Source organism: Camelina sativa, chromosome 14 (assembly GCF_030686135.1).
Source record: "Camelina sativa cultivar CO46 ecotype springtype chromosome 14, ASM3068613v1".
Classification (NCBI taxonomy): domain Eukaryota; kingdom Viridiplantae; phylum Streptophyta; class Magnoliopsida; order Brassicales; family Brassicaceae; genus Camelina; species Camelina sativa.
Genome location: NC_141893.1, coordinates 15,388,955 through 15,403,786, shown reverse-complemented (window position 1 = coordinate 15,403,786; position 14,832 = coordinate 15,388,955). Strand labels below are relative to the sequence as shown.

The 14,832-nt window shown below is 33.4% G+C and overlaps 2 protein-coding genes and 1 pseudogene across 2 annotated transcripts; 2 read left to right on the top strand and 1 right to left on the bottom strand.

The window, feature by feature from the left end:
• Positions 1-6,083: 6,083 nt before the first annotated feature.
• LOC147928253 (uncharacterized) lies at positions 6,084-9,067 on the top strand (annotated as a pseudogene).
• A 228-nt stretch (positions 9,068-9,295) lies between these two features.
• Positions 9,296-9,783, bottom strand: LOC109128683 (uncharacterized protein At1g43920, Chloroplastic-like). The gene is made up of 2 exons (XM_019235527.1): positions 9,625-9,783; positions 9,296-9,559 (listed from the first exon to the last, which is right to left on the bottom strand). Exons 1-2 carry the CDS (start codon positions 9,781-9,783, stop codon positions 9,296-9,298), a joined length of 423 nt encoding a protein of 140 aa, XP_019091072.1.
• Positions 9,784-13,446: 3,663 nt separating this feature from the next.
• LOC147928252 (zinc finger BED domain-containing protein RICESLEEPER 2-like) lies at positions 13,447-14,055 on the top strand. Its single transcript, XM_087486076.1, has one exon. The coding sequence runs from the start codon at positions 13,447-13,449 to the stop codon at positions 14,053-14,055; it is 609 nt and encodes a 202-aa protein (XP_087342202.1).
• The last annotated feature ends 777 nt before the right edge of the window (positions 14,056-14,832 follow it).

The window sequence follows — 14,832 nt, the reverse complement described above, 5'->3', positions numbered from 1 at the left end:
TTTCTAAACACCTTTAAATATAACTCTAAATTTTGATTCGACGGAGCTTTGATGAGTGTCGTTGATAAATTTTACATGGATATTATAGGCATTCTAATCGTTGTTGACTACGCACATATGGAAATAATCCTTTACGATCATGACTCATGAGTTTATATTTCATATAAAGTATACAAAATCAAGCTCGAACAAAGTAAATTTCAATGGTTTATTCTGAATTGAAACTCAATTAATCTAACTAAAGTCTTATATCTTAATTTAGCCATAGTTGTCAAGGTTGTGGTTGCTTTGGCAATGTTTGTTTGATCTTTCGCCAAAAAACAAGCGTACACCTAATACTTAAATACAAGGCATTTTCAGTTTAGAAACAATATTCTAGAAAATTCAAATCTACAAATTGTAATTTTAGACTCAAAATGTGTTCTTTATAGTCAAGAAAGTTGAACTCAACCACTACTCCACAACATATATATTTTTAAAAATTTGATGTCCTCATATATTTAATAAACAATAATGTTAAAGCTCCAATTAGTTAGGCTTTAGGTCAAGCCGGATGTGATTCAACTAATACTGTAACTTATTTATATAACGTTGTCTGATTTTTAAAAAATTGTTGGTTAAGCTGTTTTCTTACATTGTAGAGTTAAAAAATATGTCATTAACTTAGATAATTATTTAATTAGATATATATATATATATATATATATATATATATCGTAGAATCAATATCCTGTCTAAGTCAAAACCCCAAAATCTTCAACGCCATCTACTTTTTATTTTCTTAGTATTATCGAAGATATGTCGAAATATTTTTTAAGGGAAGTGGAATCTTTTGGAAGTTTTTTTCTTTCTTTTTTTCAGTATTGAGATAAATAGAAGAAGAAAAGTTAGCTTTTGGTGACCGCAATGGTGAAGTTGGAAACATAATTGTTGGAGGGTTACATCATGGAGAGTTTAGTGCCTTGTCGTTTAAGCATAATGTGAAAAATACATCAACAATGAAATTATCAACCGTTGAGTTTCTCAGTACATAAACCAAATTCAGTAAGTAATTACTTCAATGATTAGGCCAGCACAACAAAATACTAGATAAGATACTCCACTATGTAAGAAAAGTTTTTAAAAAGTTTTTAAAATGTTACTAAAATAATTTAGGAATGATAAAATAGTTTCTAAGAAATAGAAATAAAAATAGAAATAGAAATAGAAACATTAACTATTATTTTTTAAAACTTAAATAGTCCAGTTAAAAAAAATTAGCATAGTTATCAGTTTGACAAAGTAACTAAGGTTAATGTAATATAAATATACATATACTACATATATTACACATGTAACTTTTTGTGTTCATTTTTGCTTACTTTATATTAAATCACTTTTATTATATCATTGATTATTAATTGTTAGAAGTCAGTTTTTGATGATTTTTTTTTTAAATTCATAATTTTAAGTGAATAAATACTTGAATTTCTGTGCAAACAAACAAAATATTGTATTTCAGTGACATAAATAAAGTATTAATACTCTTCACATATGCTACCATATTGAATTTTACAATTTTACAATTTAAATTTTAATTAATATTGAAAGATTATAGAAAATACAATATAATTTTAATTAATGTAAAAAGAGGTTGTATATACATATACATATTGTAAATATGCAATCATGAAGAAACTATTTGTTGTGTGAATTTTTTTTATAATCGGATTCTTAAACTTAAGTTTATTTTACCAAATCATGCATATTTTCACAATGTAGTTATAAATCATTGCGATTTATAAAAATACAAATAAACTATCATTTATTTTAGCTGAGGAATTATTGTGGTCGAGCCGACAAATATGTTGTAATCTTGAGCAAGAAATTAAAGAAGATACGATAAGATTGACGACAATGCATGTACATATCCTTCTTTACTTTCACGTCTTGTCGAGTTTAATTAACTACCTTAATGCAAGCTAATCTCATTGGTCAAAGAGATTATTTTAAGGTGCCATTATATTATACATATTCTACTAGTGTAATTACAAGAGCTCTTTCAATTAATCATTTTGTTACCGTCCAGTATCCATTATATATATTTTACTATTTTTCTTTGTATGCACATTGCTTACAAATGTATCTTTGGGTTTTAGATTTGACAGCCCGATAGTGTTTTATCGATTATACGGTGCAAAACTAGTATTGGGTTTGTGGAGGTTCGCTCATCTTGTGTGAATCCTAAATACCTTCCATATAATATATCCAAACAGAATCGTCTCAAAATATATGCAACCATATATTTTTAACTAAAAGTTACAATAAGTGCAATAAGAAAATGATCTAATTATCGAAGATTTTAAATACAGTTTTAAAATAAGAAACGATGTGCAAATGCACCATTTTCCGCGAGTACGCATACGACATACCACCATTTTGCACTTATACTTTTAAAGTTGAATCCACGTTATAATACGATAGATCACAAAATTAAAATTTTTTGTCAAACGTTATATACTCAATTCCATGTAATGATATGTTAAAATATCGAATTTTACGATATTAAAAACTGTTTAATGGTGCTTTTATTAATTACTTGAAGGCGAAGAAAAGTATATACTTATCTTTGGATGACGAGTGTATGAGTATCCATACCCACACGTATTACTTTATGTCGCATACAACATGCGACAAGTCGATTAATTGTTCATATTTGGTCGTACGAACGTGATCGTAATGTTACAATGTTTATTAGTGGATCAAAATCGCAAACTAATTACTCATTCAGTTTCGTAATATTAGATGATTTAGAAATTTTGTTTTATTTTATAATATAAAATGTTTTAATTTTTCTAATTAACTTTAATTAATTTAATATTTTTTTTACTTTTTATTTTATTTTATGCAGTTTTGTTGATTGATTAATTTTTAAAAATGTAGACAATCTTTATTATTTGTGTGATTTTAGCTAAAACATCGGGAGGAAGTAAGTAACTTAGTTTTTCTTTTGTTTTTTGATAATCGCATTCATCAACCACTACATAGTAAAATGGTATATGTACATATAAATGGTATATTTACATATAAGCATGTTAAATTAGAATGTATTTGTACATTTTGTTTACTATTGCTAACATATTTGTATGATTATTGTTTAAGGAAGTTTGGGACCCATGATGGTTTATCACACTTTTTGGTCATTAAAAGTAAAAACATATAAAGGCATGCCCAACATTTGGGGACCTAATGTCCAATTTCAATGGGGCAGTAGGAATTACCATATAAATATTTGAAATTTAAATTCTTTTTTATAGACATTATTTTTCTGCTTTTTCGGGTTGATAGTAAAAATATAAAATGAACGAATATCATTTTGTGATTGGTTTCTTTTCTTTTTAAAGAAACATTACCATGATTAATAATAAATAATACATATACATGATGATACAAAATAGATGTAAACTAAACAAATAATACATATACCTAGTGAAAAATAATATGTAATTATATATTTTAAAAATAAACAAAAAAGTTGAGGAAGATATATATGTGCTACCGAATCACTTCTAACTTCCGATTAGAGGTTTTAACTTCAAAAGAAAATAGATGGAATCATAGAAGAATGAACATGTTAAAGAAATAACATTCCTATGTTTCGCCAAAGATTTAATCCTGAATCCATTACATCTTGAGTCAATCGTCTCTCTTCTATTTTGAAAAGGAGGCGCTAAGGTTCGGAAGAGGAAGAGACATTACATCGATCATCTAATTAAGAAAACTCTCACTCCTGCTACATCACATGCGTGACTAAGAGAGAAAGACATGTCATAACTCTAGTGGATCGTGTACAAAGCCGCACTCTTCTCGGATCTTGGGGGAGGAGTCATCAAATTTAAAAATCTTCTGAAATCTAGTGTTATTGAATTAGTCATACACAAAAGAATTTTTAAATCTATTTTACTGAAACATATTAACCAATGGATTTAAACCACTTTGTTGAGGAGGTTTAGATGATTTGGTTTGTAAAAATTTACAAAACTTTAAATGTTCTAGTTATTTAGGGAAATTTTATAAGACACCATAACAATTTCTCTAAATTCACTCAAAATCATCGAAACCACCTTAAAATGTAGTAAAATTCATATTAATATCTAAAATTAATAGTTGAGCCACTTCTTTGGCTTCCTTGATCATCGTTCTTCAATATAAATATTTGAAATAAATAAATAATATTTATGAGTTAACTTTTGTACTTAGAAAAATGGATATTTAGAAAATTGAATATATGCAGAGTTTGGTGTTAGATTTCAAACATTCATATAGATGAGTTGTATAAATAATTAAAGTAGTATCTAAACACCAACCAATCTCCTGCAAGACTGTTTCAGTATCAAGCTTGGGTATTCTCCTAGTCCTAGAGGAGGGATTAGCGTCTCGTCGAAAGAGAGTTGTTTCTCGCCGTAAGGTGGCATGTATAATGGTCCATGGTCGTTGTTAACGTTGTGTTATGATGAGCTAGGGCTTTGAGAGAGATATGCTTGGAGAACAAGTTACGGAGCTCGACCTATTCTTCCCCATATAAGATCCATTATTCTCACAAGACTCATTTGTGTTGCTTGCTATTGATCTGCTTTCTTCTTTGATTGCCCCACTAATTCTTTTTGGTGGCCTTTTCAAGATCGGACATCATTTCTTGATTTTTTTTTCTGTGTCTTCCACTAATACAAAATACAAACTGTAGGTCCATTGTAACGAAACCCAAAATCAACCCTATTTAGCTAGCCTCCCCATATCTTCGGGTGCGAACGCCACTTTGCTATCTTATTCTTCTTCATTCTTCTATCAGGGATTTTGAAACTCTAGCTAGGCGATTATTCAACAAAACTACTCTACGTATCCCATTGGTTGTGCATTTTAATTCGGTTTTCAAGCAGTTGTCGTTAAATTTGCTATGATTTGTTCGTAATTGTAATCAGACTAGCTACACTGTTCGCTACTTCATTTCTTGACTCTCATCCGTGCAAATGCATATGAAAGAAATCTATTTGAATAATTTGTTAGACGTTAAATTCTTTTTTTTTTTTTAACACAAAATTGATGCCTAACAATCATCAGTATACTTGGTTACAGTTTGGTGAGCAAGTATTCATTTTTGCCACATCTTGGAGCAAATGGGGATATCACACTTTTTTTAATATAATTTTTGGGTTTTGCATTTCCATCTATTATTGGTGGTAAAGACTATTGCCCAAACAAACTCGAGATAATATGTGTATATGACAATTTTTGAACCGAATAAATAGCAAAAAAATAATAATATGGTAGAACGATTAAAAAGAAAGAAAATATCCTATATATATATATATATATATTTTTTTTTTTTTGGCAAACCAACAAAAAATTTCCTATATATGTGATTTCAGTCCTATGGTATATTTGGTTTGTGATATTTCACTGCGCTAGATAAGATTTGTAATGTTGTTTTTTTTTCTAAAACAAAAATGTATAAAGCGCCATGTAAATATGCTATCATGCAGAAATTTCTTGCGTAGAACACTTTGGATTAAAACTTTTTGGAGGCTCCGTATGAAATTACCTGCAACAATTAAACACCAAAACTCCTACATATATTTGGTCAAAAAGCTAAAGTCGACAAGCGTTTCTTCACTAGTCCCTACGCTTCTAAAACCAATGTAGGGATGGATGCTTGTATCGTTAACTGACTATTATCACATGCACATTATTAAATGAGAAAAATGTCATTAAAATCACGAATTTTCAAATTATGGTCATTTTAATCACCAATTTTGTAGAAGACCATTTTAAACATGAACTTCTGTTGACTTACCGTTTAAATCATTATATTTTGTTGACCACTGTCATTAAATCCTTAAACGGAGCAATCAGCCGGCATTAAGAGGTCTAATCCTTCCCCGTTAGTGTCAAAACGACACCGTTTGAACCTGAACAAACACAACAAAAAACCCCAAATCGCATCCCATTCGAAAACAAAATCCCTAATTCTCCAATTCGAAATCTCCAATTCTCAATTTCCGCAAACCCTAATTCTCGATTTTCCCCAATTGATTTCTCAGTCTCAAATGCCGAAAGTGAGAAATAAAGGTGTGATATCGTTTGTTAGAACGCCACCAGAAGATGAATCAATGAGTTTAATTGTGTTTGATCGAAACCCATTAGACGAAGGTCCTCGAGTTGAAGATGGAGTTCGAGCTCAACTGAAAGACGTAGCAGTTTCTAATGTCGGAGATGGAGGTGGTGAACCAGTTACTGAATATGTTGTTGGAGAGAAAGGAAAGAGAGGTAGAGGTGGAGCTTCACGTCGGCGTCGAAAACGTAAAAAAAGAAGTGATGAAGATGACGAAGTGGAGCCTGCAGTGGTCCTTGACAGTGAAGATGACTGCGCGGTGTATGGAGATGAGGATTGCAATGATGTTGATGATGCAGTAGGTGGTGGAAATGAAGAAGCTAACGTCGAAGAAGCGGCTCTTGAAGAAGATGCTAACTTAAACATTGAAGATGATTTCCCAGAGATGGTTAGAACGGAGGAAGCTGGTTCCGATTCTGATAGTGGTGATGATATATGGGACGATGACAAGCTACCGGATCCTTTGTCGTCGGACGATGAAGATGAGATCGAAGAAGAAGACAAAGACGAGGCAACTCCTAAATATTGGTCTGATCCAAAATCTTTGCTAGCGGTGGAGAAAACATACAACTCTCCCGAAGACTTTAAGCTTGCCGTGTTGATGTACTCTTTGAAGACAAGGTACGATATTAAACTCTATCGGTATAATGCTTTCTTGGTTGGTGCAAAGTGTTGCTATGTTGATGAGGATGGTGTTAAGTGTCCTTGGAGAGTGTATTGCTCATATGAGAAGAGGAAGCATAAGATGCAAATTAGAGTTTATGTGTGAATGAGCATATATGTGTTAGGTCAGGGTATTCAAAAATGTTGAAGAGGTCTTCTATAGCATTTTTGTTTGAGGAAAGGCTGAGGATAAATCCAAAGCTTATAAAATACGAGATGGCTGCTGAGATTAAGAGGGAGTATAACTTAGAAGTAACTCCAGATCAGTGTGCAAAGGCGAAGACCAAAGTAATGAGTGCAAGAAAGGCTAGTCATGAATCACATTTTGCAAGAATATGGGATTATCAAGCAGAGGTATTGAATCAGAACAAAAGCTCATAATTTGAGATTGAGACAGTTCCAGGACAAGTAATTGGAAGCAAACAGAGGTTTTATCGGTTGTATATCTGTTTTAAAGCTCAAAATGATACATGGAAAAAAACTTGTAGACCTATCATAGGAATAGATGGAGCTTTTTCAAAATGGGATATAAAAGGGCATGTTCTAGCTGCAGTTGGAAGGGATGGGGACAATAGGATTGTACCTCTTGCTTGGACAATTTTAAAGATAGAAAATGATGATAACTGGGACTGATTTTTGAGACATCTCTCTGCAAGTTTGGGTCTGGTTACAATGACACCTCTACCTCTCATTTCGGATAAACAATCGGTAAGTATGAGACTTTCATTTCTTTTTTTTTTGTTGTTGTCTCGGGTTTCATTTTGAAACTTGATTGACTAATACAAGACTTACACTTTCATTACTTTTTTTTTGCAGGGTTTAGTTAAAGCAATCAGTAACATCCTTCCACAGGCTGAGCATCGACAATGTGCAAAACACATAATGGATAATTGGAAGCGAGATAGTCACGACCAAGAACTATAACACATTTTTTGGAGGATAACACGCAGCTACACCACAAGGCAGTTCAATGACAATATGGCAGAACTCAAGCAGTACAATCCTCAAGCATACACCACTCTGCAACTTACAAATCCAATAACCTGGTCAAGAGCTTTTTTCAAGATTGGTACTTGCTGCAATGACAATCTTAATAATCTCATTGAGTCATTCAATAGGACTATTAGACAAGCCAGGAGAAAGCCTTTGCTGGATTTGCTTGAGTATATAAAAAGACAGTGCATGGTCAGAATTGCAAAGAGGTTTATCATAGTTGATAGGTTGAAGACACGGTTCACAAAAATAGCTCATGCTAAAATTGAAAAAGCAATTGCTGGAGCCCAATATTGCGAGAGATATATGGCCAGAAACAACACACATGAGGTATGGCAGAATAGTGTAGGTTTTAGTGTTGATATGGATGCAAGAACTTGTGGATGCAGGAAGTGGCAGATGGTTGGAATCTCATGTTTTCATGCAGCAAGTGTGATAATAGGGAAAAAAGAGAAGGTTGAGGATTATGTCAACGACTACTACACAAAGAAAAGGTGGCGAGAGACATACCTTGATGGTATTAGGCCTGTGCAAGGGATAACATTGTGGCCTAGATTGAATAGGTTGCATGTATTACCACCACCATAGAGAAGAGGAAATCCCGGAAGGCCTTCTAACTATGATTGGAGGAAAGGAAGAAATGAATCTTCGTCTTCTTCAAATACCAAGAAGATGTCAAGGGAAAAAAAGATCATGACATGCTCTAACTGTCATCAAGAAGGTCACAACAAGCAAGCTTGCAAAAATCCAACTGTCGTTAGTGTGCCAAAGAGACCAAGAGGAAGACCACGAAAATATCAGGTTTTTCTGATTTTTTGTCAAGTTTTTAGCTTACAAATATAAGTGTTTGTTTCAGTTTTTTTTGACATACACTTGTATTAGGAACCACAACCACAAGGATCACAAGCTCATCAAGTACCACAAGTATCTCAACCTCATCAAGTACCACAAGGAGAAGGAGCTCATGAAGGACAACAAGGATCTCAACCTCATCAAGTACCGGTTAGATCTCAATCTCATCAAGTACCGGTTGGATCTCAATCTTCTCAAGTACCACAAGCATCAAGAGCACATGTTTCACACGGATCAAGAGCACACGTCTTAAGAGCACACACATCAAGAGCACACGTGCAAGGACCACAAGGAGAAGGATCACAGCCGCAAGGACCACAAGGAGAAGGATCACAAAGACAAGAACTACAACCGCAAGGATCACAAGGAGAAGGACCACAAGGACAAGGACTTGGTAGATTTGCATCATAGTTTGAGTGTTCCAACTAGTTTTTTGTTTTGTTTTCTCACAAGGGCAAGGACCAAAGTAGAACCTATCTATGTTGTCAAGGATTTGTTTTGTTTTGTTGTCTCGGGTTTTTTGGTTTGTTGTCAAAACAAGTTCTATTTATGAATGGGTACTTGCAACAAAGTCTTTCATTGCCAAACTACCATTACAAAGTCACATTACCACAAACACAAAACACAATACAAAAGACTCTAGTAACCAAGAACAAATTTCTGGTTTTTGGTTTTAAGAAGAAGGATCACAATGGCAATGACACTAAAAGTAAGACACACCAAACACAATGAACTCATCAAATTCCATTTCTTAGTGTCTCTTTTGATCAACATTCCATCTTCCTTCAGTTCTTCGATCATTTCCTTCAAATCTTCAATCTCTCTGCCAATGATAGAAAATTTTGGTAAAGCATCTACAACCTCCTCATATACACCTTCTTCAACCCATTTAAACAAATGGTCCTGAAAAACAAAAACTTGAATCAAAACTCGAAAACACACAAAATCAAAACAATTCTATTACATACATCTCCTCTGTTTGGACAGTGAAAGAAAGGTCTTCCTGGGTTTGCTAGCGTGTTCGATGTGTAGAGAACAATATCTAAGCTGCAATGACACTTTGAGGGAACACCATGGCATCCACGGTCTTTCTTTTCACCACACAATTGTCCAGAATTGCAACTCATATTTGTTGGGGAATGAGATAAGAGTTTTTCATTGAGATAAGAATCGAAAAATCAAATTGGGGAAATGAGAATTAGGGATTGCAAATGCGATTTGGGGATTTTTGTTGTGTTTGCTCGGGTTCAAACGGTGTAGTTTTGACAATAACGGAGAAGGATTAACGACCTCTTAACGCCGGCTGATTGCTCCGTTTAAGGATTTAACGATATGTCCTTTTTGTCGTGGTCAACAAAATATGATGATTTAAACGGTAAGTCAATAGAAGTTCTTGTTTAAAATGGCCTCCCACAAAATTGGTGATTAAAATGGCCACAATTTAAAAGTTCGTGATTTTAATGACATTTTTCTCGTTATTAAATACATGCCAAATTGAACTTCATGCCTTATAAACACGATTTTACGAAATTGTTTTTATTGCCACATGCATGTTAAGTATATATGTTTTGTCACAAGCTGCAGTGTAGTTGACCAATTGGCATGGTTATAAACTTATAACCGTCAACATCAGAGGTTACAGACCAGAAGCTTCACTAACACATGAGACCGATAAAACCTAGCTAAAGATCAAATGAGGAAAATCTACAATGATCTTTCCATTTCACACATAAAAGGGATCTAAAATATTTTCACCATAGTGTAAGCTATTTAAACGAGTTCCTAGTACTCTTTTAACACTTATGTTTACGGAATGTCACTTTCTTCCTAAAACACCTACAAAAACACCTTTTTCCTTATATATATTCTTATATCTAACTCTGAAATTTTGATTCAAGGATTGAACAATTTCATCGACATTCTAGGCATTCTAATCGTTGTATTGCATGTGCACATATTTCCAGAAGCAAATTATTAATCTTCAGACAATTATGAGTTCAAATTTCATTCAATTTATACTAACATTTTGTGTTCTAAAATTTTATTTATTACATAATTAATTTTTTGCTCTTTGAATAAATATTTAACTTGGATGAAATATTTGTTATAAAATCTAATCGAGAATGTTAACCACAATATCTTATTTTTCTTAATTACGATTTTTTTAATGGAAATATCAAATATTTATACAAAATATATCACAATTCAATAACACAACTTTTTATTGCCAATACATTAGAATATATATTAAAAAAATTAATGAAATTTAATCAATTATAGTATAAAATCACAAAAATAATAGTTATAAATAAAAGAAAAAATTATTCCATAGTGTACTACATGTTAAATTCTAGTAACATGCAAAAATAATGCTCGACCAAAATTTTCCAATGTTTCATTTTGAATTGAAACTCATTTAGTCTGATGAAAATCTTATACTAATTTAGACATGGGTTAAGGTTGTAGTTGCTTACGAAAATTTTGATCATTCATTCCCAAAAAAATGCCTACAAATTCAGTTTAGAAGCATAATTTTATTCACATACATAGAACCTACAACAGTTAGACTCGAAATGTTGAATTCATGTGACCACTACTCCACAACAATTTTTGTAAGTTGGTGTCCTCAGATTGTTTTTTTCTTTTTTAAAACCTGCATTTAGGTTTTAGGTTATGTATGAATCTGATTCAACTAATTACCATAACATACATGTTGGTTCATGTTTTCTTATGCCGTAGAGTTAACACTGTCATTAAACTAGTTTAACTAGTAAATTTATAGTTAAAATATACTCATATAATAGAACCGATATTCTAAGTAAAAAAAACCAAAATCATTAACACTAGTAACACAGTATTTTCTTAGTATCACTAAAGATATGTTGAAATATATTTTGAAGTGAATTTTCTTGGAAAGTTGTTTCTTTCTTTGCTACTGAAATTAATAGAAGAAGAAAATATAGTTTTTGGTGACCGCAATGGTAGTTTGGAAACAAAATTGTTGGAGAGTTGCATGATGGAGTTTAGGCCTGGGCAAAATACCCGGCCCGAATTACCCGTATTGGAACCGAACCGAAAAACTCTAGTTCGGATCGGGTATGGATCTTCCCTAATATATTAGATGGATTTTGATTGTAAATACTTTTGGGTATCGGTTCGGGTCGGGTATTACCTGATACCTAATTAGTACCCATGTCGGACTGAAGCTATGTGTGTTTATGTAATAATATCTATGTGTGTCTATCAGTTGAGATTGCTAAAAAGATGAAGAATCGTGTGTTTATCAGTTTATCTCTCCACTCTCCACTAACTATATCTGCGGAAGATTTTATATTCTTCTTTAGAAATTCTGTAACCCTAATCCACAATCTCAATCTGGATTCTCTAAATTTGTTTCCTTCGTCTCTTGACTCTCCAATTTCAGAGACGTCTAAGACTCATTCAAAGGTAAGTTCCATCGATTAGTGACTTTAATTCATCAATTGATTCTTAGATTGTATATAGAGTCCCATCAATTAGTGAATTCAATTCATCAATTAATTCTTAGACTGTATTCAGGTTTTGTTTTGCTTTGAAATCGGGTCTTATGCTAAAGTTGTTGCATAGCATATAAGAGAAGGTTGATTATTGGTTTTGTGTGCAATTTGCCATTAATTATCCCATTTTTGTTAAAGAATGCTCTGTTTCTGGCTGATTAGCTAAGTGAATCATTTTATTTGTTTTTTTGTGTGCACAAACAGCTCATACTTGTTGATACTCTCTCGCATAAGTTATATATTTTTCTTAGTCGTAGCTCATATACTCTCTTGTAGTGTTAAGACTTGATATTCAATGGTTTGTTTGTTTGTTTTATTTCGGTTTTTGTTGATATTAGAACTGTAGTCTTTGTTTTAACATATCACTCTTTTTTATTATGTTTTGTAGATGGATTCTTCACCATTGCCAAACATAGAAAATGAAGAAGCCGAAGAAGAGTTGATATCACCTGCTACTAATCGAGGCAAAAGAAAAGCTGTTCCAGGAGAGAGTGGAGCAACTTCTAAACCACCTAAGCAGCCTAAGGAACCAGCTACAAGGTCCCCTGTCTGGAAACACTTCACGAGAGTCAAGGAGCTGGAGGACAAATGCAAGTGTAATCAGTGTCAAAGAATATTGGGATGTGCATCAGCGTCTGGGACTTCAAACTTGAAGAAGCATCTGGATTTGACTTGCAATCAATATAAGGCATGGGAGCAGAGGCAATCTCAACATATCATTAAGGAAGATGGAAATCATGAAAATTGGAAAGTTTCTGAAGAAGTTTTCAGAGAGACTTCTAATGAGATGCTTGTGTTGGCAGAATTACCACTAGCATTCATTGAAGGATTAACTTGGAGACACTTTTGCAGTAAGATGCATCTCTTTAAGCCTCATTCACGAAGAACAGCTACTAGAGACATTGTTGAAATGTTTGTGAGAAGGAAAGCAGCTCTCAAGAAGTTGATTTCAGGTAATAAAAAACGAGTGTCTCTGACAACTGATATTTGGGTTGCAAATGTTACTCGTGCGAGCTATATGGTGATCACTCTTCATTTTGTTGATGCGAACTGGGAGCTAAAGAAGTTGATTATCGGTTTTAAATACGTCACGGATCACACAGGGAAGACAATATCATCTGTTTTGTTGGAATGTTTAGCTGAATGGGGGATAAATAAGATATTCACAATTACAGTGGATAATGCAACTGCAAACACACGTGCACTCCAAAAGTTCATAAGCAATTCAAGTTAGTGAACAATGATGCATTAGTGATGGATGGAGAGTTTATGCACATGAGGTGTTGCGCCCACATCATGAATCTGATTGTCAGAGATGGTTTGCACGAAATGAAGGGTAAAGTTACAGCCATTCGTAATGCAATTCAGTATGTGAGGTCTAATACTAAAAGGTGTGAGTCATTTGAGCAGAAGGCTGTCACAGGTAAGATGACTAGAGGGAGTTTGCCTTTGGACGTCAAAACAAGGTGGAACCCAACCTACTTGATGTTGTTGAGAGCCTTGACGTTTAGAGCAGCATTTGATAAGATGGAAATGGAGGACAAATTATACAATGACTTCTTTCTAGAAATAGTGGATGGAGAGAAAATGATTGGGCCGTCTCAATTTTCTGATTGGAATGCAGTGGAGAGGTTAGTAAAGTTTCTAGCAATCTTTTACAAATCCACTTTGGTTCTCTCTGCATCTGCTAGTGTTGCATCTTACAAATGCTATGGTGAAATAGTAACTATAGAGAAGAGTCTGATGGTCTTGAGTACTAGTTTAGACAAGGATTTGAGAACAAAAGCTGATGAAATGATTGCTAAAATTTGTAAAGTACTGGGATGGAATGAAGCATATAAACAAACTGTTGATTGTTGCTAGTGTCTTTGATCCAAGGAAGAGAATGCAATATGCTAATATGTGCTTTGAGAAGCTTTATGGTTAAGAGAGTCCAGAAGTAGCAGAGATGAATGAATCAGTCACTGATGTTTTGAAAGCTCTGTTTAAAGAGTATAGTGGAGTTCATAACAAAGGAACAAACAGTCAATCATCACAGTCGAATCCGACATCAACAGTTGGTGGCCGAGAGTACAATGATGCATCTCACACCACAAACGTAATGGATGATGATGTTGGGTTTGAAGTGCCAGAGTTGATGGATTGTGCTTATCAAGAGATGGTTGATGAAATTGGAGACACAAATCCAAGAGATGAGTTAGAAATTTATCTCAAAGAAAAAGTGGAGAATCCTAAAACGATTATGGGAACATAATGGTCTGTGTTATCTTGGTGGAAGGTGAACAATAGTAAGTATCCAGTTTTAGCAAAAATAGCTAAGGATGTGTTGGCAATGCAAGTTTCTTCTGTTGCATCTGAAAGTGCATTTAGTACTAGTGGTCGTATCATAGAGCCACAAAGGAGCTGTTTAAGTCATTATATGGTTGGTCTTGATGTGCACAGAGCAATGACTAAAGTGTGAGCTGAACTCAAGAGACAAAACTGTTACAAATGCACAACTTCTTGCTGATGTTGAAATGTTTGATAATCTTCAGAGAGGTAATTTCTTTTGTTCTATTCTTTTTTTGTCAAAACATTCATCTCTCGGATTAACATTCATGTTTTTGTTATTAACTTTCAGAGTTTGATGGTGAAGTTAAC